This window comes from Nuphar pumila, chromosome 11 (genome assembly GCF_984573655.1).
Source record: "Nuphar pumila chromosome 11, dmNupPumi1.hap1.1, whole genome shotgun sequence".
Lineage (NCBI taxonomy): Eukaryota > Viridiplantae > Streptophyta > Magnoliopsida > Nymphaeales > Nymphaeaceae > Nuphar > Nuphar pumila.
The window spans coordinates 114,968,659-114,993,492 of NC_143259.1; the positions used below are offsets into that span (position 1 = coordinate 114,968,659).

The 24,834-nt window shown below is 37.7% G+C and overlaps 1 protein-coding gene across 1 annotated transcript; it reads left to right on the plus strand.

Annotated features, from left to right (window-relative positions):
• Positions 1 to 1,555: 1,555 nt before the first annotated feature.
• CNGC4 (cyclic nucleotide-gated cation channel 4) lies at positions 1,556 to 24,298 on the plus strand. The gene is made up of 7 exons (XM_089980451.1): positions 1,556 to 2,126; positions 13,057 to 13,257; positions 21,138 to 21,448; positions 21,575 to 21,683; positions 21,950 to 22,186; positions 22,277 to 22,363; positions 23,399 to 24,298. The coding sequence occupies exons 1-7, from the start codon at positions 1,668 to 1,670 to the stop codon at positions 23,912 to 23,914; spliced, it is 1,920 nt and encodes a 639-aa protein (XP_089836577.1). The 5' UTR covers positions 1,556 to 1,667; the 3' UTR covers positions 23,915 to 24,298.
• The last annotated feature ends 536 nt before the right edge of the window (positions 24,299 to 24,834 follow it).

Genomic DNA, 24,834 nt, shown 5'->3' on the forward strand with positions numbered 1-24,834 from the left:
TTTCTTTTGATAACCGAAGAAAACCACCTCACCAATGTTGTCAGTGTCATCTCGGGCCCTGAATCGATTTCAAAACGATTCTGGTGAATAGGGCGATACCGATTCAGAGCTGAATAGATCTGTATCGCCCAACTTTTAACCTGAGAATGACACGTGTAAAAATATAAAAGTAATATTTCAAAACATTAAAAAAGTATTAAAAATGTTTAAATTGTTTTTTTTTTTATTTGAAAATTAGCCTATTCAGGCATGTTCCGTATCGATTTTCTGCCAATACGATATGTATCGGGGCGTTTCATCCCGGTACTGACAACATTGCACCTCACTCATCAAGCGCATTGGGGTGTAAAAAAACCCCAGGTCCACCCTTGCACATAATCATCTTAGTGTAAGCAACTATTACCATAAAACAAGTTAGCATAATTGTCAAGAATGATTGATGATGATGGTAGTGGTTGATGGCAACTATGGAAAGATGTGAAGCAATATTAACATATATAGTCGTTAAGAATGATGGCTCCTAAGGAAATATGTGCACCAGTAATTTTAGAGATGGGGGCACTTGCCTAAAAGACAAGAAAACCTCACAAAATAACAAGAGAAAGAAATGACTTTTTGAATTGCTATCTCGTTACGATTATTGATGTGCAAGCCAACAAAAAATACGAAGCTGCAGCGAACCATCCCTTGCACTCATCCTCCTGCCATCTACTCTCTCTCTCTCTCTCTCATGTAAGCCACATTTTGAGGATGATGAATAACAAAATTGTTCTTCATAAAAGAGAATTCCTTTTCTTTTTTGCAAAGATCCATGTTGCTGTTTTGATTGAATGAGTCTAGAAAGTATCAGGAAGTAGTGGTAGGGAGCTAGTAAATGAGCATGAATGTTCTGACTATGAACTTATGTAAGATACACAAACATCTGGCCGATATAATTGCTGATTTGAAAAGCTAAATCTAAACTCTGTGTGGAATATTCTCTATCTGAAGCCAATATCAATTATGAAACTTCTTGTCATGAAAGGATCACTTGATGAGTACTTGTTTTGGGGACAGTATTTGGTGCTAATGAAGCTACGGAACTATTATAAATTAATCACAAGTGCAAGTTGTATCAACTCAGTATAACACAACATGGTTTGTTTGTTAAGGATCGGGCCTTGTATCATGTTTTTCTGATGCAAGAATTTTTTTTCTTTCTAGTTTTTGAAGTTTTGGTACATTGCAGGCCATTGATTTTTTTAATCACTTCAGAAACCTGCTTATCACGTTATTCAAAGCTCATTTCCTATTAAACCAACCATGTAGATCACATTTCTAAGGTCTGGTTTAAAAAAAAATGAAAATTTTTGAAAAAGAAGGGCGATTTCCACTCAATAGTTCTATACCTTTATTACTACCAGATATTTACTCTTTGTTTTGTCCTATTTATCTCTGCCTTTCATTCTCAATCCCATCAATTGCAGTGTCATCCAATTTTTCTCCAAGTTTCCTACCTTTTTCCAAATGCCATCTTTGCCACTTTTCATGAGAGAGAGAGAGAGAGAGAGAGAGAGAGAGAGCTGGCTTAAGTTATAAATAGAACTTTTAGTGCACAATTGAAGCTGAGAGAGAGAGATCTTTATGTACTAGATAGCTCTTTTAGTGCACAATTCAAGCTGAGAGAGATGGACAAAGAAGATGAAGAAGAAGCGAGCCACGGTAGCTCACAGGAGCATGTTGACACCTCTGACAAGCACACCTTTGGCACACAGTCCGTTCTTGGGAAGGTCCTGGACCCTCGGAGCAAGCTGGTTCAGGAATGGAACAGAGTCTTCCTTCTGATCTGCGCCATCGGCTGCGCCGTGGACCCGCTCTTCTTCTACACTCTTTCCATTAGCAGCAGCTGCAAGTGTCTCCTCATAGATGGGTGGCTCGCCATCACTGTGACTGCCTTGAGGTGCATGACAGACTTCATACACCTCTGGCACATATGGCTGCAGCTCAAGATGGCATATGTGCCCAAGCACTCCCTGGTTGTGGGTGGGGGCAAGCTCCAGACTCATCCTCGCAAGGTTGCCCTCAACTACCTGAAATCCAAGAAGGGTTTCTTCTTAGACGTTTTCGTCATCCTCCCAGCGCCACAAGTAAGCATGATCTCTCTCTCACACACACAAACACACACAAAAGGCTGCTAAATGAGCCGAACGAGCCGATCATGAAGTGTTCAAGCTTGGCTCATTCTTGTGGTGAGACGAGCCAAGTTCAGTCTCAGAATGAGTGAGTTAAAGGAGGCGAGTTCGAGCTGGCTTGTTTGCTGAAAAGGGACATTGTTTTAGAACTAAAAGTAGTAGGATTACATGAAAGGAAATTGTTTCAGAGCTGAAAGCAACAAAATTTTATCTCTAAACCTATTCCTTGCAAATCAAATGCTTCAATCATTTGTTCTGCATTTTTTTTAAACACGATCATTTATTCTGCACTATATTATATGATGTAAAATACTTTTAAAATGTATATAGTACTACTTAACAAGCTTATACAAGCCAAGCTAAGTCAAATACCCATTGTTCATGTTCAGCTTACGGAGCCTATTTTATGAGTTTGAATGATCTTTTTATGAGCCAAACATGAGCCAAGCCATAAGTGTCTTTGCTTGTTTTTCTGCCCTAAACACTCGCGCGCACACACACACACAAAATATATAACCATCGAATTGCATTGCATTCTTAGGGTGTGATTTAGTATAAGCATAATGATGCAAGAGCTACTGCCATCTATCTCAAAGGTACTGACAAACTTAACATGCACTTGTTTGGTGTGTGCGCATGACACACATTTTCTTGCTGCATGCACATGCGCATTCACTGGGACAAGAATTTGTGATCATGTGGCGATTCTATGGCTTCAAAAAGATCATGTGATAGGTGCAGTATGATGCCACTGATGCTAAAGCCAGTGTCTTGTCTATTTGTGCAGCATGTGGTTGGCTTGGTGTATTTGGGGTCACCAAGTTTACATAAAGCGCAACCAAGTCCCAAATAGCTAAAAGAGTAATTGTGTTAAAAAAAAATTGTATACAAGGCTTATATCTGAAATGTATAGATATGTAGGTCTTTATTACAATGGGTGAAAAGTTGATGGTGATGATGATGGTGGAGGTGGGATCATCTTTGAGATGAACGGTTCAGATATGATCCTTGATGGTTGATCCTATAGAGATTGCACAGGAGATCATGTTCCTCTTTGTGCTAAAGGAATCTTGCAGAAACAAAATAACAGGCAAGAGACTCTGCACGTGGCATAGTCATGTAATTATATGCATCATGCATATTTGGCTTTTTTTTGGTTGTTGTTGAAGTGACAACGATGCTACTTGGGCATCTACGCGTCTCGGCACTAACAAGTCCTTTTACTTTGTTTCGACTTGCCTTTAATGTGACACCTTGCGTCTAGGGATATATCTCAGCTTCAATAGGGCTAATACTTGGGAGAGGTGAGGTTCACACAGTAATAATAACAGTAGTAAATCAAGGGAGGGCGGGTAAGGCTAATATCATTGTCATTGGAACCCTAGGCCAACAAGCTAAAGAAAATAGAGGGGTTCTCACTCACACAAAGTCTCCTGAGACAGAAACAATGAAAAACATTACTTTATTGGATAATAATCTTCACAGATTAAATTGCCCATATATATAGAGAGAGAGAGAGAGAGTTAGAAAGTCTTTCTACACACTTTTTACGCAGACACGATGGCTTTCGGCCTTTCTTTCCTGCGCTACATCTCCTACTAAATTTCAACTTAATGACTCACTAATGACTATTAATGACATGCACTTAACTCACATAACTCATATACCCTCTATGTTCCATGGAAGCTCTTCACATGCCGTCTCAATGGCTCTATACTTGACACGTCTCACTACTTGATCCACTACATGCATGCAATAAAACAATTAAAATTCTCCATTTAACCCACTATATTTATAGGTAACTAGAATAACCTCCCCACATTAACTTTTTCTTCATGCGTATGCTACCCATATAAAATTGTCTAAATACCAACATTGCCTATAAAATCTCTACACACCTACTCAACTCAAAATGTGCTTATACTTCCAACACAAACTAATCTTTAAAGATGACCTTAACCATATACCTTAAATGCTTACAGCAAATGGTGGTCTAAAATAACTTTCAAAATTGACTGATTCCCCGATATATAGATGGAGATTTTTGAGCAAGGGACGTTGCAAACATGGATTTCAATGATTTTTTAGAGTTTCCAGTAAATCCAAGTTGTGGGCCTTCGTTCTTGAAAATTTTCAAAGGCCCATATGTATAACAATCATTGCCCCCTACTACAGGTGGTATCCCATGTGGTAAGCGGGTCTTATGCTAAGCTGTGTTGGATATTTGGGTTTGGGTTCAATCCATAGTGTGACCCGGTTTGACACTAATTAATAAGAGGTTTAGTAGGGTTGTTAGTGGGCACTTAATAAGAGTTAGTGGGGGTGGAGGTTAAGTGAATGTGAAGAGCTCACGTACAGTAACCACCCCCTATCTTCCATTATAAATAAAAGGCTTGACTGTACCACGAGACTAATCAGAAATAATAGCCTCTAGCCTATTGTCCGTAATTGTCATTGGGTTCAGGGTCCTACTTATCATCGACTTAAAGCCTTGGCTCATCGTGAACTTAAAGCCTTGGCTCATCATGGGCATCGATAGGTTGAGGAGAACGCTGAGCACCCGCACGTCACATCGACCATGGCGTCTACTGGTACGTGCATATTTTGTATTTCAATTTTAATTTTTGCGAATGCAGCAAAAATGGGTTATGCGCCCACGATCCGCACATTCCGCTATGCGTATGGGTGCATTGGGAGCGTTCTGTAAATGATCACCGATGTTAGCATATTCAGTTATCGCTGTTGACGCAGACTCGAGCCTGTTGTCGCATTCTTGAGCCAATGATTATGCAGTAACTGATATGAATTGCCGACGATCACTGCAGAAACAGGGTTTCCTATTTCTACATTTTTTTGGCATTTGCCACCACCAACCTCCACCCAGACTCACACCGTCGGCCATGTGGGGGTTACTGTAGCCTGCAGCATTTCGGCCCACCACCGGTGTCGATAACCGCAGGTCGACCAAGGGGCCAGTCGGCTTCCACTGTACATGGGTTCCACTGCAGCAATGTACAGTGGAACCCGACCCAACGGTGGTTGGACATGTGGTGGATCCCTTCTTGATGTCGGCATCAATGGAGGCTCCGCTGAGGCCGGTGGTGATGGATGTGTTCCCGATCGACGGTGTGCCCCCCCCCTCCCCCGACTCATTTTTCTTTTTCTCCCTGCTGGGTAGCTTCATCAAGGGCATCATCGAACAGGGGATACGATCACCGTCGTTGGCAAGGCAGGGACTGAATCCTCATCGCCAGCGGCCTTGTCAGTTGGTCGTCGGTGGTGACAGCCAGCCCCGACGACAGGTGTTGCTACCAGCGACATATCTGAATGAAAAATAGATCGTTACTTTTGCCCTTTTAAGGCTTTTGCTGGGGAGGTGAAAGAGCCGCTCTAGATAGTCGGCGGCCTCACCGGCACCGTTGGCAGCATAGGATGGTTGTCGGAGCATGTTTCTGCCATTTCATCACTGGATTGGGGGGTCGCTGATGGAACCCCTTCGTTGGAAGGGGGTTTTCGTCAGGGTCATCGTTGGATGGTGGTGACTATCGTCGGGGGTCATCGCCTCACCGCCAGCCTCGTCGATGATGTCCCTTGTCACCCAGTTGCCAAAGGGGCATTTTCCTTCTTTGGTGATGATCGGTTTCTGAGAAACAGATCATTTAGTTTCTCAGAAAAAAAAAACTTCTTTTCGATTTTCTTTTAGGTGATCCAAGTCGGACTGGGTATTCTGACCCAATGGTAGGCCCGATCTAGATCCATTTGGGGTGGATCGGGTCAGTCCTGACCCAGGCTCAGACCCAGACCCATTTTGATTCCGAGTTTGGGTCTGATTCAAAAAACTTAGATCTGCATCGAGACCCGATCCATGAGACAAACTAGATCCATTATGAGGGTTCAAACCAGACCCAAACCCATTCTGGTTCAAGGTCTGGGTCTAATTCGAACATCGAGTTGATGATCAGATCTGATCCAGTTGGATTAGAATTGGACCATTTGGGTTCCGAGTATGATCTGATTCAGATGAATTAGGTCATGATTCGGGACCAATCAGATTGGGTAAGGTCCGGGTCTGATTCGATCTGTAAGGATTGGGTCTCGATCTGGATTCAACCCGATTTGGGTATGGATCAGATCTGTTCTGATCCGGTTAGACAAGGTCTAGATCTATACCCCACCAGATCTGGGCATGGCCGAGTACGATTTCTAGACCTGTCTCGGGTCTAGTTTTAAACCGAATCTGCGTTCAAATTAGGTTTTAGATCATTGGATCCAATTCAGGATCTGATCTTTATGGGTCTGGATCTAGATTGGATCCAGACCAGAGGTATCCAACATGAGATCCGTTCTAACTGGATTTGGATCTGGATTGGAACATATCAAATCTAAAACTAGGTTCAATTACTATTTACACCTGAATAAGTTATGTGACATACAATACATTTTGGGACCAGTTTGAAGCCATTTTTTATCGGTTTTTATAGTTTTTTCACCGGTTTTGAGATGAAGAGACATTATTTTCATGAATCCATGAACAAACATAGATTTTCTTATTGGGTTATAGGGTTTTATGAGCTTTTGTTCATGTTTTAGACCGATTCATTAGCTCCAAAATTGGTTCAGATCCTTAGATGACTGGTTCAGGGTTGTTTAAGACTGGTTTGAGGTGTTTTTAAACTGGTTCTATCTTGAAGACCCTGAGTTTTACCCATATGAGTATGTTTTTGATATTTTTTCAAGCTTTATAAGTGTTTATTGTTAAGGAAGTATGACTTATTCATGTTTAATATATGTATTTTATATTATTTAAGTTATGCATAATGTTTTTAAGCATGAGTATGATTAAATTTATGACATTTTTTAATGTGTTATGATCATAAATTAGTTTATGCATATATGTTAAAGCATGAGCTTGTATTTTAATTATATAATGTATATTTTGTCATGAATATATATGCATTAATATGTGTGCATGAGCATCCTCCATAATATGAATATGATTTCAATAAAAGATCTTGATTGACCGACTTATGCAATCACCAAAGTGATCTGAGTTACGTTGATTGAGGATTCATTAGACTGTATTAAGATTTGATATTATGATTGTGTGTGACTTTATGAAACAACGATTCTACCCAAAGATAGGTCGTTGTGTTCTAAATTCACACATGGTGTAATAACAGATGTGTATTTCAGCCCATGAAGCATGTTCGTACTCAAAGGTACAATATTGAATTGTCTCTCATTACATGATTTGCTATTTTCACCAACTAAAGTCAATTTCTTGTAATTAAGGAGATAAAGTAACTATGAGTATTGTTATTTCCACAAAAGTGGAATGATAATGACTCAATTATGCTTGTTTCAGAAAAGGTGAATAATAAATGGTCTCAATGTTTACCTTTTCATCACAAGTCTTGTCTAAGCAATAATAAAGTTTTCTCTTTCGTTTCTTGTTGTATTAGGTTCTTTCCTCATTGATAGTTCTAGTAATATTCTCCTGTTAGACTGGTCTAATTTCTTCAATTGAAAAGAAATAGTGTTGTTCACTCTCGGGTATATGAACTTAGATTTGGCCCTTAAGACTAACGAACCTCCTGCTCTTACAGAGCAGAATACAACCGAACAAAAGGCTATATTTGAGAAGTGGGAGCGCTCAAACAGACTTAGCCTGTTGCTTTTGCAATCTTGAGTGGCTAAGAACATTTGAGAGACCATTTCTCACTGCAAAACGATGAAAGAACTTCTGAGAGCCATTGAAGCTCAATTTGTCAGTTCTAATAAGGCAAGAGCTAGTACACTAATGTCCAAACTAGTATCTATAAAATATACTGGTGATAGTCACATCCGACAACACATTTTGAAAATAAGAAACATTGCATCTCAGCTGAATGATGTAAATTTTATCATTTTTTATTTTTTCTTGGTCTATCTGATTTTGACCTCATTGCCTACTGAATATGGACCCTTCAAAATCTTCTACAACACATATAATGATGACTAGTCTTTTAATGACCTTTTAACCAAGTATGTTGAAGAAAAAGAAAGACTGAAGGGTGAGAGGGTGACGAGTGCACATATGGCCTCTCATAAGGAAAAATATAAGTCGAGTTCAAAGAAAGGTTCATTAAAAAAGAAGAACAATAAGAAAACCTTTGGGAAAAGTTTAAACTCTCAGGTGAAAGCCAAATCCCATGAAGGAGACTCTTCTTTAAAGTTTTTTTTTTGCAATAAGAAGGGACATAAGAAGGTAGACTGATTGAAGCATAAGAAATGACTTGAAAATAAAGGTAATAAGTCACCTATTTCTCATGAGTGCAATTTGATTCATGTTCTATTGCATAGTTGATGGATTGATTTTAGTGTCATGGTACACATTGCCAACTCTTTGCAAGCATTTCTGAATAAAAAGGAACCAACAGAGCATGAAAGAAGCATCTTCTCAGGAAATAAGATGCGTTTACATGTCAAGAACAATGAGACCTGCAAAGTTGTGTTGGAATCGGGATTAATTTTGGATTTGGTTGATACATTTTATATTTCATCCTATAGTCGAAACCTGATTTCAATTTTGAAACTTAATAAGTTTGGTTTTAGTTTTAAATTTGAAAACTCTAAGCTTGTTATTATCAAATATTTTATTAATATAGGTTCTGCATATCTGTGTGATGATTTATATCGGTTAAAAACTGAATTTCAAATTTAGGAATACCATTCTATTGAGAATATAATGATTGACAATAAACATGGTTTAAAGAAATATCAATCATATTTGCTTTGACATCGAATGTTAGGATACATCTCGAAAGAGAGAGTTCAAAGACTTGTGAAAGAAGAAATCGTTGGATCCTTTAATTTCACGAATATAGAGCCATGTGTTGACTGCATAAAGGCTAAGCAATCTAACACATATAAGAAAGATGACAAACACAATAATGAAAAGTTAGAGATAGTGCATACAGATGTTTGCTGTCATTTTTCACCGTGTCATACAGGTGAAAAGTATTTTTTCACCTTTATAGACGATTATTCATGGTATATATATCTCTACTTATTATTTAAAAAATCAAAAGTCTTTTAGGTTTTTAAGGACTTCAAGAAAAAAGTAGAGAAACAAACTGGTGAAGTTATTAAGGTTGTCAGGTCTAATAGAGGTGGTGAATATTATAATCATTTCGCTAAGATAAGATAAAAGGAAGAGCCATTAACATAGTTTCTAAAAAAAGAAGGCATTGTACCTCAGTATACCATCTCTAGTAGTGCTTATTAGAATGGTGTAACTGAAAAAAAAATTGTATGCTTAAAAAAATGGTTTGAGCGATGTTGAATCACTCAAACCTTTTCTTGACTTTGTGAGGGTGAAGCTCTTAGGATTGCAATACATATTTTGAATAAGGTTCCTACGAAGGTTGTTCAAAAGGCTCCTTACGAGTTATGGATTGGTAAAAAACCTTCTTTGTCATATATGTGCATATGTGAAAGCTAAATTGTATAACCCACATATAAAAGCCTTTAATTCTAGGACAACTAGTGGATTTTTTATTAGTTATCCAGAAAGATAAAAGGGCTTTAGGCTTTATTGTTCATTTCATATACCATAGATAATGAAAACAGATAAAGCAAGATTTCTTGAAAAAAGTTTTATTAGGACAGATGCATCTCAAATTATTGAATTTGAAGATTTGCATGATTCATGTTTCATACCTACAAAGGACAAAGACTCAATTTTTTCTGCCATTGTCTCTTTGGATAATGTCAGAAAAAGTCTGGTCAATGAACATCAATCCCAAATAGAGCAAGTTGTTGATGAGGATGTACAACAAGAGTAAGATACAAAAGTTTATTTTGAATCATATATAACACTTGTATGGAGGTCTACAAGGATCAGAAAATTCGCTATCCATCTAGACTATGTGGTGTATTTGAAAGAGTCTAATAATTTTATAGATATTGATGATAATCCATTCACCTTTGCAGAAACCATTGAAAGTGAAAGATCAACACATTGAATCAATGCCATGAAAGAAGAGCCTGACTCTATGGCAAAGAACCAAGTATGAGATCCTGTACCTCGACCTTATAGAGTTAGACTTGTTGGTTGTAAGTAGGTCTTTAAGACCAAAGAGACTTTAAAGGTCAAGTAGAGATATACAAGGTTAGGCTTGTTGCAAAATGTTTTACATAGATAGAGGGCATTAATTATAATGAGACTTTTTCTCCTGTCTTAACTAAAAAATTATTAAGGGTAATCATGGCCCTCGTTGCTCATTTTGATTTAGAGTTTCATCAAATAGATGTGAAATCTATCTTTCTGAATGAGGATCTGGAAGAGTTGGTATACATGCAACAACTTTCTGATTTCAATGTAGATGACTCGAATCATTTAGTTTGCAAATTGAAGAAGTTAATTTATAGACTTAAACAAGCCTCCCTCTAGTGGTATAAAAAGTTTAATCAGGTAATTATGAACATTGGATTCACTGAAAACATTGTTAATCAATGTATATACATTAAGACTAGTGGGAGTAAGTTCATAATTTTGGTTTTATATGTTGATGACATTATTCTCGCAACTAATAATTTGAATCTACTACATGAGGCAAAAGATTTTCTTTTCTCTCATTTGAATATGAAGGACATGGGTGAGGCCACATTTTTTCTTGAAATCGAGATCCATCATAATAGAACTAAGGGTGTCATTGGCCTATCTCAAAAATCTTATATCCTTAAGGTTCTTAAAAGATATGAGATGGAGAACTATTCTTCTAGTAGTTCGACACCCATAGTGAAAGGGGATAAATTGAGCCTAAAGGACTATCCTTGGAATGATAATGAAAAGGCTCAAATGGCAATTGTCTCATATGCTTCAATAGTTGGGAGTTTGCAGTATGCATAGACCTACACATGACCTGATATGTCATTTGTTGTGTGAATACTTGGTAGATATCAGTCAAATCCATTCATTGTGCATTAGAAGACAGCAAAGAAGATCATGTGCTGTTTGCAAGGAATGAAGAACTACATGTTGACCACCTAGAGGTCATTGGATACTCTGATGCAAACTTAGAAGGATGTTTTGACAGTAGAAAGTCTATTACTGAATATATTTTCCTACTAGCAGGTGGTGTCGTCTCATGGAGAAGTGGAAAGCAGTTTACAATTGTTGCTCATACTATGAAGGCAAAATTTATTGCTCTATACGAGACTTTATCTCAGGCCATTTGGATAAGAAACTTCATTATGGGTCTTGGGCTTGTGGACTCCATTGAGAGGTCACTAAAGATCTTTTATGATAATGAAGCAGTCGTGCCCTTCTCAAATAACAACAAGAGCTCAATCTCGTGTCGACACATGGAGTTAAAGTACTTTGTTGTTAAAGAAAGAACTGAGAATCATCTGGTATGTATTGATATAATTGGTACAAAGGAAATGATTGTGGATCCCCTTACTAAAGGGCTAGCACTAGGATTATATTCTCAATATGTAAAGGGGATGGGTCTTTTTTATTTCTTCTTATGTATGATAATACATTATGTGATCACATTTGTGAAAATGAATTGATTCTCTATAGCTTTGTGTATTATTGATTTTGCATAAAGAAACTCTGATTTGGTTAGAGAGAATAGCAGAATAACAATATTAAAGGATCAATAGAATAGGTTAGAGACCAACCTATTAATAAAGGTAATCTTAACATGCTTAAGCACTGAAAATGAGTTATATTGTGGTACATAAAAATATGATATTTCATAAAGAGATGATCATCTTCATGACTCATATGATTTATTCTTGTGATACAGGATAGCATGTGAACTCATATAAAGAATTAAGTCGAGATAATGGTATAAACTTCGATTTAATATTCTTTTAGTGTCAATGGGTCAAGTGAGAGAATGTTGAACATTTGGGTTTGTGTCTAACCCATAGTGTGACCCTGTTTGACACTAATGAGAGGGTTAGTGGGCACTTAATAGGAGCTAGTGGGGTGAAAGTTACGTGAATGTGAAGAGTTCACATTTAGTAACCACCCTCTATCTTCCATTATAAATAAAGGGCTTGATTGTATGATGAGAAAAGTCAGAAACAATAGCCTCTAGCCTATTACCCATAATTGTCATTGGGTTCAAGGTCCTGCTCAACATGAACTTGAAGACTTGGGCTCATCATAACTGTCGATAGGTTGAGGAAAACGCCGGCATCTACTAGTACATGCGTATTTTGTATTTCAGTTTCAATATTTGTGAATATGCCAACAAGCTGAAGACCCAGGTTTGAATCTCTCTTCCACATGGGCTTTAGAGATATCTAGTAGGGGTCTACCTAACCCCAGTTTACCTATCAAACAAAAAACAAGACAATCATTGCCCCAACAGGCCTAGGGAGAAGGTGTCGATCTTTTCATCCAGAGTGTACAGGTGCCTTTAACTGTTATGCACTATAAGGGCTTGGGTGTCAGTGATTCCACCCGGAGATATACACACTTTGACGGGAAACTTAGTCATAAAAAAGGCAATCATTGCCCCTTGTTTAGTTTTAAGAATTAGTACAGGTGGCTCATAAGGACTTGGCCTTTCCGGCTAAGAGAGACTGTGGATCAAAACACATGGGGAGCACCCCTTGCCGCAAGGTGGAGTGGCAATCAAATCCACACTAATTACAGATTTGGATGATTTTACTGAGTCTGGACTCACCCTGTTCAATGGAAAGTTTGGCCCTAGTTAATGTATTTTATCCCAACAACTATGACACAAAGATAGACTGTATTGTGAAGTAACTATCATGCTCAGTAGGCTTGAATATGCTTTTGAGTTGGATCAAGGTTCTCAAGTGCCTTGAGGTGCAGAATAATTGGATGATCAAATACTGACTTGGTTATTGTGTATGGCAGCTAATGGTGTGGGTGGTGGCCCCCACTTTGATAGCGAACGGGAAGACGACCAGTGTCATGACGGTGTTCCTCGTCACCTTCCTCAACCAATACCTCCCAAAGCTCTACCATGCCAGTTCACTCCTCCGGCAATTGCACGTGTTTGGGACCATCTGGTGGGGCTTTGCTCTCAACATGATGGCATACTTTGTTGCTGCACATGTGAGTATCCATTAACACTATATCATAGGCTTTAAGTTTCATCCAAGACCAAGATGCCAATGTTTGCAAAACATGAGTTCAAAATTTTCTGTTATACTAAAATGATATGTCAGTAAAGCTGTTATTTCCTTAAAAAAAACTGTTATACTAACACAATATTGATAGATATTCAGTATTTCTGGAGTATGGACACGTTAATAATTAATATACCGAGTTATAGTGTTTTTTGGTAAAAGTTGAAAATTGTGCTCAAGTTTTTGGTCTTCATGCATCTATACATAAATGTCATGATGTATTTCTTGTTTTTGCATTCTAGACTCATGTGAGGCATCATGCATCTATTCCATGGAAGTAGAGAAGTTCATGATTTAGTGACAAGAGGATCCACTTTGTTCTCTTGCATGTGGATGTGGTAGGTGATAAAATCATTGAATCTGGTTCATGTCTTACCATCCGGAATCTGTTTAATAGGTCTCCTAAGCATCTATAGATTTTGATTGATAATTTTGATCTGATAGTGGTTTCTTAATCTCCAACTTTAAGGACAGTTCCTATAAGAATCTGACCCATTCAGATATAATGTCCATATTGAATAAAGGGTGAAATCCAATTATTTGGGATCTGTTTGGGTCTCTCATATCCTAGCACATCTGCCAATCCAATTCCAGATCCAGTGCTAGGGATGGCAGTGGGGCGGGGCGGGGCGGGGGACAAGGTCTCCACCCCCACCCTGCCTCAAGATTTTATCCTCCACCCTCGCCCCGCCTCCCTGGCGGGGATGGATTTTATCCTCCACCCCCGCCTTCATCCCCGTTTCATGTCCTCCATCCCCGGTTCAAACGGGGATGAGGCGGGGATATTGCAGAGAAAAGTGGTCGGGGCGGGAATGAGGCGGGGATATTGCGGGGATCGTGGCGGGGACGGGGCGGGGCAGGGAAAAGTGTGCATCCATCCCCGCCACCACCCCCGGATGGGGATTGATTTTAACCTTCGTCCCCGCCTCCATCCCCGTTTCATACCCTTCATCCCCGGTCCAAACGGGGCGAGGCGGGGCGGGGCCCCACTTTCCCCCGGTCCACTGCCATCCCTATCCAGTGCAGCCAGATTTGACTGCATAGGCCTTGCTGAAACAGATACTTACACCCTCATTGCAACGCTATCTAGCTAGGGTTACCCTCTCTATTACAATCTGGCTGATGTAGTGTCACACACACACACACACACACACACACACACATATATATATATATATAGTGTGTGTGTGTGTATAGGGTTAATATCGGCTACTAATAAAGGTACAGAACTAATGAGTTAGAAATCACAGGTGCAAGTTGTCGACTCAATCTAACCACATAGATATGTTGGGCATGGTTTGTTTGCTAAGGATCAATCCTTGGATCAAGCTTTTCTGATGTAAAAATGTGATCTTTTGATTTATGAAATTTTGGAACATTGTGGGACGTTGATTTTTTGACTCATTTAAACACCTAATTACTTGTCATAATCACATGATTTAAAACAAGTTTCTTACTAAACAAACCATGTATATCACATATATAACATTTTATCTATAAAAAAATGGAAATCTAAAAAAAAAAAGTGATTTTTACTCAATAGTTCCATACCTTCATTAGTAGTCAATATTAACCCATATATATATGGGTTAATATTGATTTGATCCAATCTGGCCTCTGACGGATTCAGCATATTCAAAATAGTGAGAACTAGCGTTTGGATCATATTTTTTTATGAAAAAGACGATTTTATGACCCAAGTCGCAAATTGTAGGCTGTCAAATTTTAAAACTTGTAAAAACTTGTCTATGTGTCTAATCAGAGTTTGCAAGAGCTGGCCCCACTAAGTAAAACGTGTAGATCGCAAGGTTAGTTTCATGAAAAAAAAGGCATTTGTACCTCATGTGGCCATTACCAAATGTTATATATATAGAGGGTCATTAGAATATGTTAACTGAAAATATATGAACTGTAGGCATTTTGACAATTATTTTTGCAAATCCAACATTGCAGATGCGTTCAGCGTGGTCTATTTGCTAGGAATCGAGTGTTGGATCATGTGTTTTTTATAAAAAAAAAATATGATTTTTAGATGCTTGAATATTTACAAAAAATTTGAGCCATTGATTTCCAAGCCTTAAAAGGTCATTATACACCTTAATTGAATGATCCAGAGTCTGTTTTTATAAAACCAAGCATCATGTTGTGTGTCTTTGCCTTGACACATGGGGCCCACTTGGAATTTCTTTCCTCCAATGAATCCCCAACGTAATGGGGTTTCCCTCTATTTTGGAAACTATGTACGTGTTGGCAATTAAGGAAACCCACCTTTTGAGGGTTATTTTGAATCTTATAGGAAAGGTGCTCAATGTGGGACTCATCTTATTAGAGAGAGGAAAACCAAAAAGAAAAGATGAGGAAAAAAAAAAAAGAGAGAGAGGTTGAGGCAAAAAATGGGTTTTTTTTATAAAGGTGTGCTTTTGCACATGGTGAGATAGTCGAGGGCTTGAATCATGGGAGAAGGAAGAAGGTGGTGCTACCATTACTTGAATGGCTTCATTTTATTCGGGTTAAGGTAAATTAGTGTATTTCTTCTTATCCTCAAGAGCCTTATAATCTTATATACTTGCTAGCATAATAAAATTTCTCTCTTACTCTTTTGGTGGACATAGGCAGTTTTTTCAATGCACATAAATTTGGTGTCTTGTATTCTTGATTATTTTCTTATCTTTTATTGTGTCATGTGATTATATGTTTCTTGCACCTACAAACTAGTATCAGAGTAAGACCTAGTCTTAGGGTTTATTTACGATGGCAAAAGAATCAAACATGAAGTAAGAGATTGAAAACTTTAATAAAAAAGATAAACTTTGAAATATAGCAATGTAGAATGAAAGATCTCTTTACCCAACAATGGCTGGTTAAAGCCCTTTATGGGAAAGATAAGAAACCCAAAGATATGTCAGACAATTATTGGGACGGCATATATAAAAGAGTAGTTAGTGTTATTCAACTTAATATTGAAGATATTCTATATAATGTCATGAATATAGACTCTATCTCATAGCTATGGTTGAAATTAAAGAGCTTATATATGAAAAAATCATTGACTAATAAGTTTTATTTGAAAAGGCAATTACATATGCTCTTTAGATGGTGGAAGACTTGAATTTTGCATAATCATTTGAATGTTTTCAACAGGATCTTGACTCAATTATTGAATATTGAAGAAGATCAAAATTTGTTACTTTTGGTCTCTTTTCCTTCTTTCTATGATCATTTGTTGACAACTCTCTTATTTTAAAAGGAAACTCTTGAGTTTGATGAGATTACTATTGCTCCTTTATTGAATGAGATAATGAAAAAGCTCAACATTGATCAATCTCAAGGAGAAAAGCTCCCAGCAAGAAGTGATTCAGGTTAAGAAAGATGAAGATCAAAGACATGGGGTCTTAGAAATAAGAACCAGTTGAAATCGAGAGAAAAATAACACTCTTACTTTCTATTACTGTAAGAAGGAAAGACACTTAAAGATGAAATGTAGGAAGTACAGAGAAGACATCAATAAGAAAAAAAAGAATGACAAGAGCTCAAAACATGCAAGTGTGGCAGCCGACATACATGAATGTGATGGTGAGGATAACCTTTCAGTTTCTATAGGTATGAGTCTATTCTCATATCACTAGATTTTGGATTTTTTATTTTGGATGTTTGTATCATATGTGCTCGCATAAGGATTTGTTTGATACCTATCAAGATTAGGATGGTGGTTTTGTTCTTATGGGTAATGATGTTGTGTGTAAGATCACATGAATAAGAATAGTAAGAATCAAAATGTTTGATGGGGGTGATAAAAACCTTGACTTGAATTGAAGAAAAGTTTAATCTCTTGGATGCTTTAGATGTAAGTGATTGTAGGTTTGTAGCAATAGTTAGAGTTCTTAAGGCGACCAAAGGAGCTTTGGTTATCATGAAGGGTTAGTTGATAACAAACATATATAGGTTGATAGAAAACACGATTTCTAATGGAGCATCTATAACTATAAATGAAGATGTCAGTATAGATCAAACCACTCTTTGACATATGAAGCTAGAACATATATGTGAAAAATATATGATAAAACTTCATAAAAGAAACTTGTTGAATAGTATTAAGTCATGCAAACTACATTTTCACAAATATTGTGTATTAAAAAAATAATGTAGGGTGGCTTTAAAACTGGAATGCATATGAGTCATGACATCTTAGATTATGTACATACATATGTATGGGGGTCCGCACCATTTAAATTTAATGGCGGGGTTGAATATTTCATTACCTTCGTAGATAACTTATCAAGAAAAGTTTAGGTCTATTTTATGAAGAGAAAAGCAAAAACATTCTTGAAATTCATTGAAAGTGAGATTTAATAGAATTTTATGAAGAACAGTAGAAGGCAGAGGTGGAGACACCAATAAGAAAGAAGATAAAACACTTGATGTTAGACAATAGAGGAGAGTACAAGTCTAATGAGTTTATAGAGTTCTGTAGAAACGAGAGAATCACATGTCATTTTATCACATCGGATATATCTCAGCAGAATGGTTTGGCAGAGAGGATGAACATGACTCTTTTGAAAATGTCAAAAATGGCTCACAGTATGAGGTTGAATGCAGTATTATAAAAAAGCTTCTGGGCAAAGGCAGTTAACATGACTTGCTTTATTGTCAATAGGTCATCATGTAAAGGAATTGATTACAAGACTTGAGAGGAGATATTGATAGGTAAGTCATGTGATTGTTATATTTTGAAAGTCTTTAAATGTCTTGCTTATCTTTCTTAGATATGAGAAGGGAGTGAAGTGGTACAAGTTATGAATTCTTAATTCTCATAAGGTTATAATAACTAGAAACGTGTTTGATGAAGAGCATGTGGTAAAAACAAATAAAAATAAAAATATACAATAGAAAGATAGTTAGAATTAACTGATTATTAAGGTGGAGATTGATGTAACTAATCCAACAATAAGGAAAAATGTGATTTTTTCTCAAAAAAACTCTTAGCATGGTTCAAGAACAACCCTATAGCTTGGCAAGAGACAGAGAAAGAAGGACCAACAAGACTCCAATAAAATATGACTTTGAAGATATGGTTTATCTCTAATGTCGGTGTAGCTGATCCATTATGTTATAAAGATGTCATCATTTCAAATAATAGCAATAATTGGATGTTGGTTATGTCAGAAAAAATGGAGTCACTTCACAAAAATAAAACTTGAAACTTGGTAGAGTTACCCAAGGGCAAGAAAACTATAGGGTGCAAGTGAGTGTTTAGGAAGAAAGAGGTTCCATTAGAAAAAGAAGGTCAAAAGTTAAAGGCTTGATTGGTGGCAAAGTGATTCTCACAAAGAAAAGGTATTAATTATAATGAATTATTCTCACTGGTTGTGAAATGCACATCAATTCGGGTGTTGTTAGCGATGATTGTCATGCATGATCTTAAGGTAGAGAAGCTTGATGTGATGATCACATTTTGTTACGAATATCTAGAGAAAGAAATCTGCATGCAACAACCTAAGAGTTTCAAGAAAGTAGGCAAAGAGAGTCTTGTTTGCATATTAAAGAAATTTCTTTATGGGTTAATGCAATCTCCTTGGTAGTAGTATAAGCATTTTGACTCTTACATGATTAAGGTTGGGTACACTTAGAGTGAATATGAAAGTTGTGCTTATTTTTTAGCCTTTGATAATGATTCATATATTATTCTGATGTTATATGTGAATGATATGCCAATTATTGCCAAAAGCTTGTTGAAGTTGACATGCCAAAGTTTACCCTGAGTTAGGAGTTTAATATGAAAGATCTTAGTGCTATGAAGAAGATCCTTAGCGTGGAGGTTTATAGAGACAGAAAGACTGGCAAGTCATGGGTTTCACAAAAGAAGTATGTTGAAAAGGTACTTCAAATATTCAACATGAAAAATGCAAAGCCTGTAAGTACTCCTCATGCTACATATTTCGAGTTATCTAAGCACTTGTATCCTAACACAAAGGAAGAAGAAGTATACATATCTAAGGTGTCATATGCGAATGAAGTAGGTTGTCTTATATATGCTATGGTGTGTAGTAGGCAGGATATTGTACATGTTGTAAGTGTAGTAAGTATATGGGGAATATGGGAAATAGGCATTAAAATGTAGTTAAATATACTTTTTGATATTTATGGGGTATTTTATGTTTATGCATGTGATATTATGAGTTTTGTTGATGTTGACTTTGCATGAAACTTAGATAAGTGAGGATTCATTGCATGAGCTCTAGAGAGAGGAGGCATTGAAGGTGAGAGAGAATTGTTGACATGAGTGATAGTAAGTCAAACCTAAGGTGGAGATTGTTGGGTATTAGGCGGCTTTGCCTTGACACATGGGACCCACTTAGAGTTTCTTTTCTCCAAGGAGTCCTCAACTTGATGAGAATTTTTCTCTTGTTTTGGAAACTATCCATGTGTATGCAATTAAGGAAACCCACCTTTTGTGGGTTAGTTTAAATCCTATATGGTAGGTGCCCAACATGGGACTCATGTTATGAGAGGAAAACCCAAAAAAAAAAATGGGAGGAAAAAAAAAGAAGGGAAACATGGGCTTTTTGTGAAGGTTTGTTTTTGCACATGATAAGATTGTTGAGGGCTTGAATCAAGGGAGAAGAAAGAATGAGGTGCTATCATCGCTCGAAGGGCTTCATTTTATTTGTGTTGAGGTAATCGATATCAGCATTGTTTAATATATTTTTTCTTATTCTCAAGAGCCTTATAATCTCATATACTTAACATATAAAAAATACATGTAGATCCCACCCGTACAATGAAATTTAAGAATAAAATAAAATCAATAAAACTCATGAAAAACTCAACTCATACTTCAGTTAACATATTCTAGTATATGAGAAAGGGGTGTTGCCCTTTTTTTTGTTAAGTCTCCGTTAAACCCCACCAAAAAATCATAGTTATAGGTGTTTTATGCTATATCTGAACGGTAGATGTTTTTATTATTGTTTATTCAATCAAAAACATGTTTCTAATTAAGCATCTCTATGCTCATATATATGTGTGTTTTAAAGATGTAAAAAATTCAGCAGTTGATAATGTACTAAAAATTGAATATAAAATATTTAGGTTTTTACATCAAATCAATTTAAAACAAAACTTGTTCTTAATAAATAAGTAATGATAAACACATCTAACAATTCAAATCTAGCATAAAACATATGTAACTATGATTTTTTGAGGGTCCTGACCTAGTGAAAAAGGGACAGCATATATATATATATATATATGGTAGGTGCCTTCTTGTACCTACCGCATGCCTACCGGACTTGGATAGGGGTTTTCAGGTTATTTTTCTTTTAAATTTGACGCTACATATGTGTTTCGCATGATCGATTTACTAGGAAAACACACTTGGATCATGTTATATGAGAAAAAAATAATTTTTTTAGCATTGATTATTTTTTGAAATTGTAAACGGTTGATTTTTTAATCTTACAGAAACCTAACTTGGTGTTGGAATGGGACTATCCAAAAGTTGATTCCCATAAAATCAAGCATGTAGATGATGATCAAATTTTAGAAAAAATAGAAACAATATTTTCAGAGCTCGATAAGCATGGGATAGGCACAAAAAAGCACCAGGCACCTCTCTCTCTCTCTCTCTCTCTCTCTCTCTCTCTCTCTCTCTATATATATATATATATATATATATATATATATATATATATATATATATATATATATAAGCCCAAACTACCGAGCCATGCTTTTGAGGGATCAATTTTTGAGTAGAAGATGATCTTGTGAAGCTTAATTTGGCTAACCATAAATGTACAAATGCAGGCAGCAGGCGCTTGTTGGTACTTGTTAGGGATCCAGAGGGCTGCAAAGTGCTTGAAAGAGCAGTGTCGTGTGATGAACGGCTGTGGATTGAAGATGTTGGGCTGTGAGGATCCCATATATTATGGGGCTGCCATTGTTAGGGATGGCATGAGAATGGCGTGGGCAGCCAACAAAGAGGCCAGTTCTGTATGCTTGACGAGCAGCGGTGACTTCAACTACGGGGCCTACAAATGGGTGGTGCCCTTGGTTACTAGCACCAGCCGTTTGGAGAAGGTTCTGTTCCCTATCTTTTGGGGACTAATGACATTAAGGTACACGCATGACATGCATTCATGTAGACAGCCATGTATACTCTCTCTCTCTCTCTCGATATATATATATATATATATATATATATATATATATGAATGTTGATGATTTTGCTTGTGTTGGTTTAGCACGTTTGGAAACCTAGAGAGCACTACAGAGTGGTCGGAGGTGGTGTTCAACATCATAATCTTGACAAGTGGTTTGATCTTGGTGACCATGTTGATTGGTAACATCAAGGTAATACAACTACCATATTCATAATGTTAATATACATGCATCATCATGAATCTACTTACATAAGTTTCATCTGTAATGGAAGGGTTTTGTGGTCTAAATGTAACTTTAATTAGCTATTTTTTGATAGTTTAAATGGTATCTTGTCTAGTTGACATGCACCCCTTAGGATATAGTGTTCTTTCATGCTTTCTTAATTTTCCAAGAGTTAGTGAGGATACACGCATGTGTGTGTGTGATGCTATAAATTTTTGTTACTATGATTGAAGGTATTCCTTCATGCCACTACTTCGAAGAAGCAGGCAATGCAGCTTAAGATGAGGAACTTCGAGTGGTGGATGAGGCGCAGGCAGCTGCCTCAGGGCTTCCGGCAGAGGGTTCGGCGGTACGAGCGCCAACGATGGGCGGCCATGCGCGGCGTCGACGAATCCGATGTCATCAAGAACCTCCCTGAAGGTCTCCGCAGAGACATCAAATACCATTTATGCCTTGACCTTGTTAGACAGGCAAGCTAGACCATTACCTGCAGCTGCATTATTTTTCCTTACAGTTCAAGAGATACCACACCTTAATCCAATTGTAAATACCACTTTCAGGTGCCCCTTTTCCAACACATGGACGATCTTGTCCTGGAGCACATATGTGATCGAGTGAAGTCACTTGTATTCCCGAAGGGAGAGACAGTAAGATTCTGCAACTCATTCACTTCACCTATGATCAAAATACATCATTTGGCAATAAATATCATGGGGTTTTAAAAGATCTTGTCTTCACAAGTCATGACCTGAGTTCATGAACTTTCAGTTTTTCTAGTTACTACTGGTGGTTGAAGGTCTGGATTTCATGAATCAAGTCATAATTCATCTGACAATTATTTACTGAAAACAAGTGAATGCATATGAACAGGGGCGTAGCTAGGGGGGGGGCAGGACTGGGCTGTAGCCCAGTCCTGCCTCCCCAAACAGTTAAAAAAAAAAAAAAAAATTTTAAAAGCCCAGTCCTAGCCCTGCCCTGATTCCATATGAAATAGATTTTTATCCATTTTTTAGCCCAGCCCAGTCCTAGCCCAGCCCTTACTGCAGCAAATAGTTTGATTTGTCCATATGAAATAGATTTTTATTAATAATTGTAGCCATTTTTTATTTTATCTCAAAATTTTTTTTTTCCGGGGGCGCTGCCCCCGAACCCCCGACTATCACACAAATACTTTTTTTTCCTACACCCCTGTTTGCCCCCCCTCACATGAATCCTAGCTACGCCCCTGCATATGAAGATCTTTTATCTATAAGAATTCCACTTGATTTTCAAGGTCTACAGCTTAGATTACTCCACCAAAGAAAAGTGACACCATTAGCCATGTGAATGACCCCCGTGGTTATCATTGGGTTGGATGGGATGCAAAGAAACACCATGATACGCATTTGCAAATAACCTGTGTCTTAATTGGTTAAACCAACAAGGGGACCATGTCCGAGTACTATTGAACTTGGCTTTTAAGGACCAATCTAGTAATCGGCTCGGTCTGACCGGTTACATGTTACTGACAGACCTTAATGGGCTTACACTGAGGTCACAAGCCTTTAAAATTCAAAGACCCACATGAATCACCAGGTGATCAATTTGTGTATCACCATGAGATTCATATCAATTTGTCTTTAGTAAAAATTAGATGTTTTGGAGAGATCAAGCTAAGAAAGAGCTCCAAATGAGTGATACAGATAACAAAGGAGGGAGACCCAGTGCAAAGAATGTTGTTTGTGCTCAGAGGCCACCTGCAGAGTACCCAAGTCCTTAGGGATGGTGTGAAGAGCAGCTGCATGCTTGGGCCAGGGAACTTCAGTGGGGATGAGCTATTATCATGGTGCCTGAGGCGCCCTTTCATCGAGCGCCTGCCGCCGTCTTCGTCAACACTGGTGAGCCTAGAGACCACAGAGGCATTCAGCTTGGAGGCCATGGATGTCAAGTATGTGACACAACATTTCCGCTACAATTTCATGAATGAGAAGGTGAAGAGGAGTGCTAGGTACTACTCCCCTGGCTGGAGGACATGGGCAGCTGTGGCCATACAGCTAGCATGGAGACGGTATCGACATAGATTAACGTTAATGTCACTATCGTTCATCCGGCCCCGGAGGCCTTTATCAAGATCATCTTCACTGGAGGAGGATAGGCTGAGGCTCTACACTGCTTTGTTAACATCACCAAAGCCTAACCAGGATGATTTTTGCTTCTAGCTAGGTGAAGGCCTCCTCTGCAACTGGATCAGGTCCACCAAAATGTCGGACCTGTTTCTGACCCAGATCCAGACCTGCACCAGTTATATTGGGTTTAAGGATGCGTGTCTCTAGTCCAACATGGTTTTTCCAGTGGTTCATATATACATGCGCAGGTATGTGCTGATCCCTTCACATAGGTGTTGAGGATGTACTTAGGCCTTGTATTGAATGTGGATCCGGTACAACATGCTGTAGATCTTATCCACAACCCTGATTTCTTCCTTTCCTCAGTCCCTACAATAGCTATACCATGTATATATGTATGTTTTTGATAAGCCCATGAAGGCCAATATCTATCCTTTTTCAATAGTTTCAAATAAACACTTAATTGCTTGGATGAGAGAGAGCGAGCAATTAGTGTCTTGAATTGCTAAGATCAAGAGAACTTTTCATTAATTCTCTACATGGTTAACAATCAGTATCCTTCAATTCCAAGATCAGGGAGAGCTTCACTTAATTCTTGAGAACTTGTGTTTTGATCTAACAACCAATGATGAATATGTGAATCATGAGTTCTTGGGCTTCAAGAATGGTGTAGTAATTTAGTACTAGTGAAAGTTCCCAAAGTAAGAATGCTTCTCCTTACAAACAATGCGGTGTCCCCATAAGCACGGTGTAAGCTTAGCAATACTTGAAACATGGCCAAGTTCATGATCATAATCATGTTTCATGGCATGCCCAAAGTGTACAAGTATATATAGAACAAGTCGCTTGTTCTTCGAAAAGATGGAGATAATCATAGCCTGTTCATTGCAACAAATTTTCTGTGCAACTAAAAGTTTCCGTCTCGATCTATGGCCGGTTGGAAGATCAAAGATTGATAGGTTCTTACTCTTACAGGTAGAGGAATGCTCTCCTGAATAAGTTTATCATTCCAA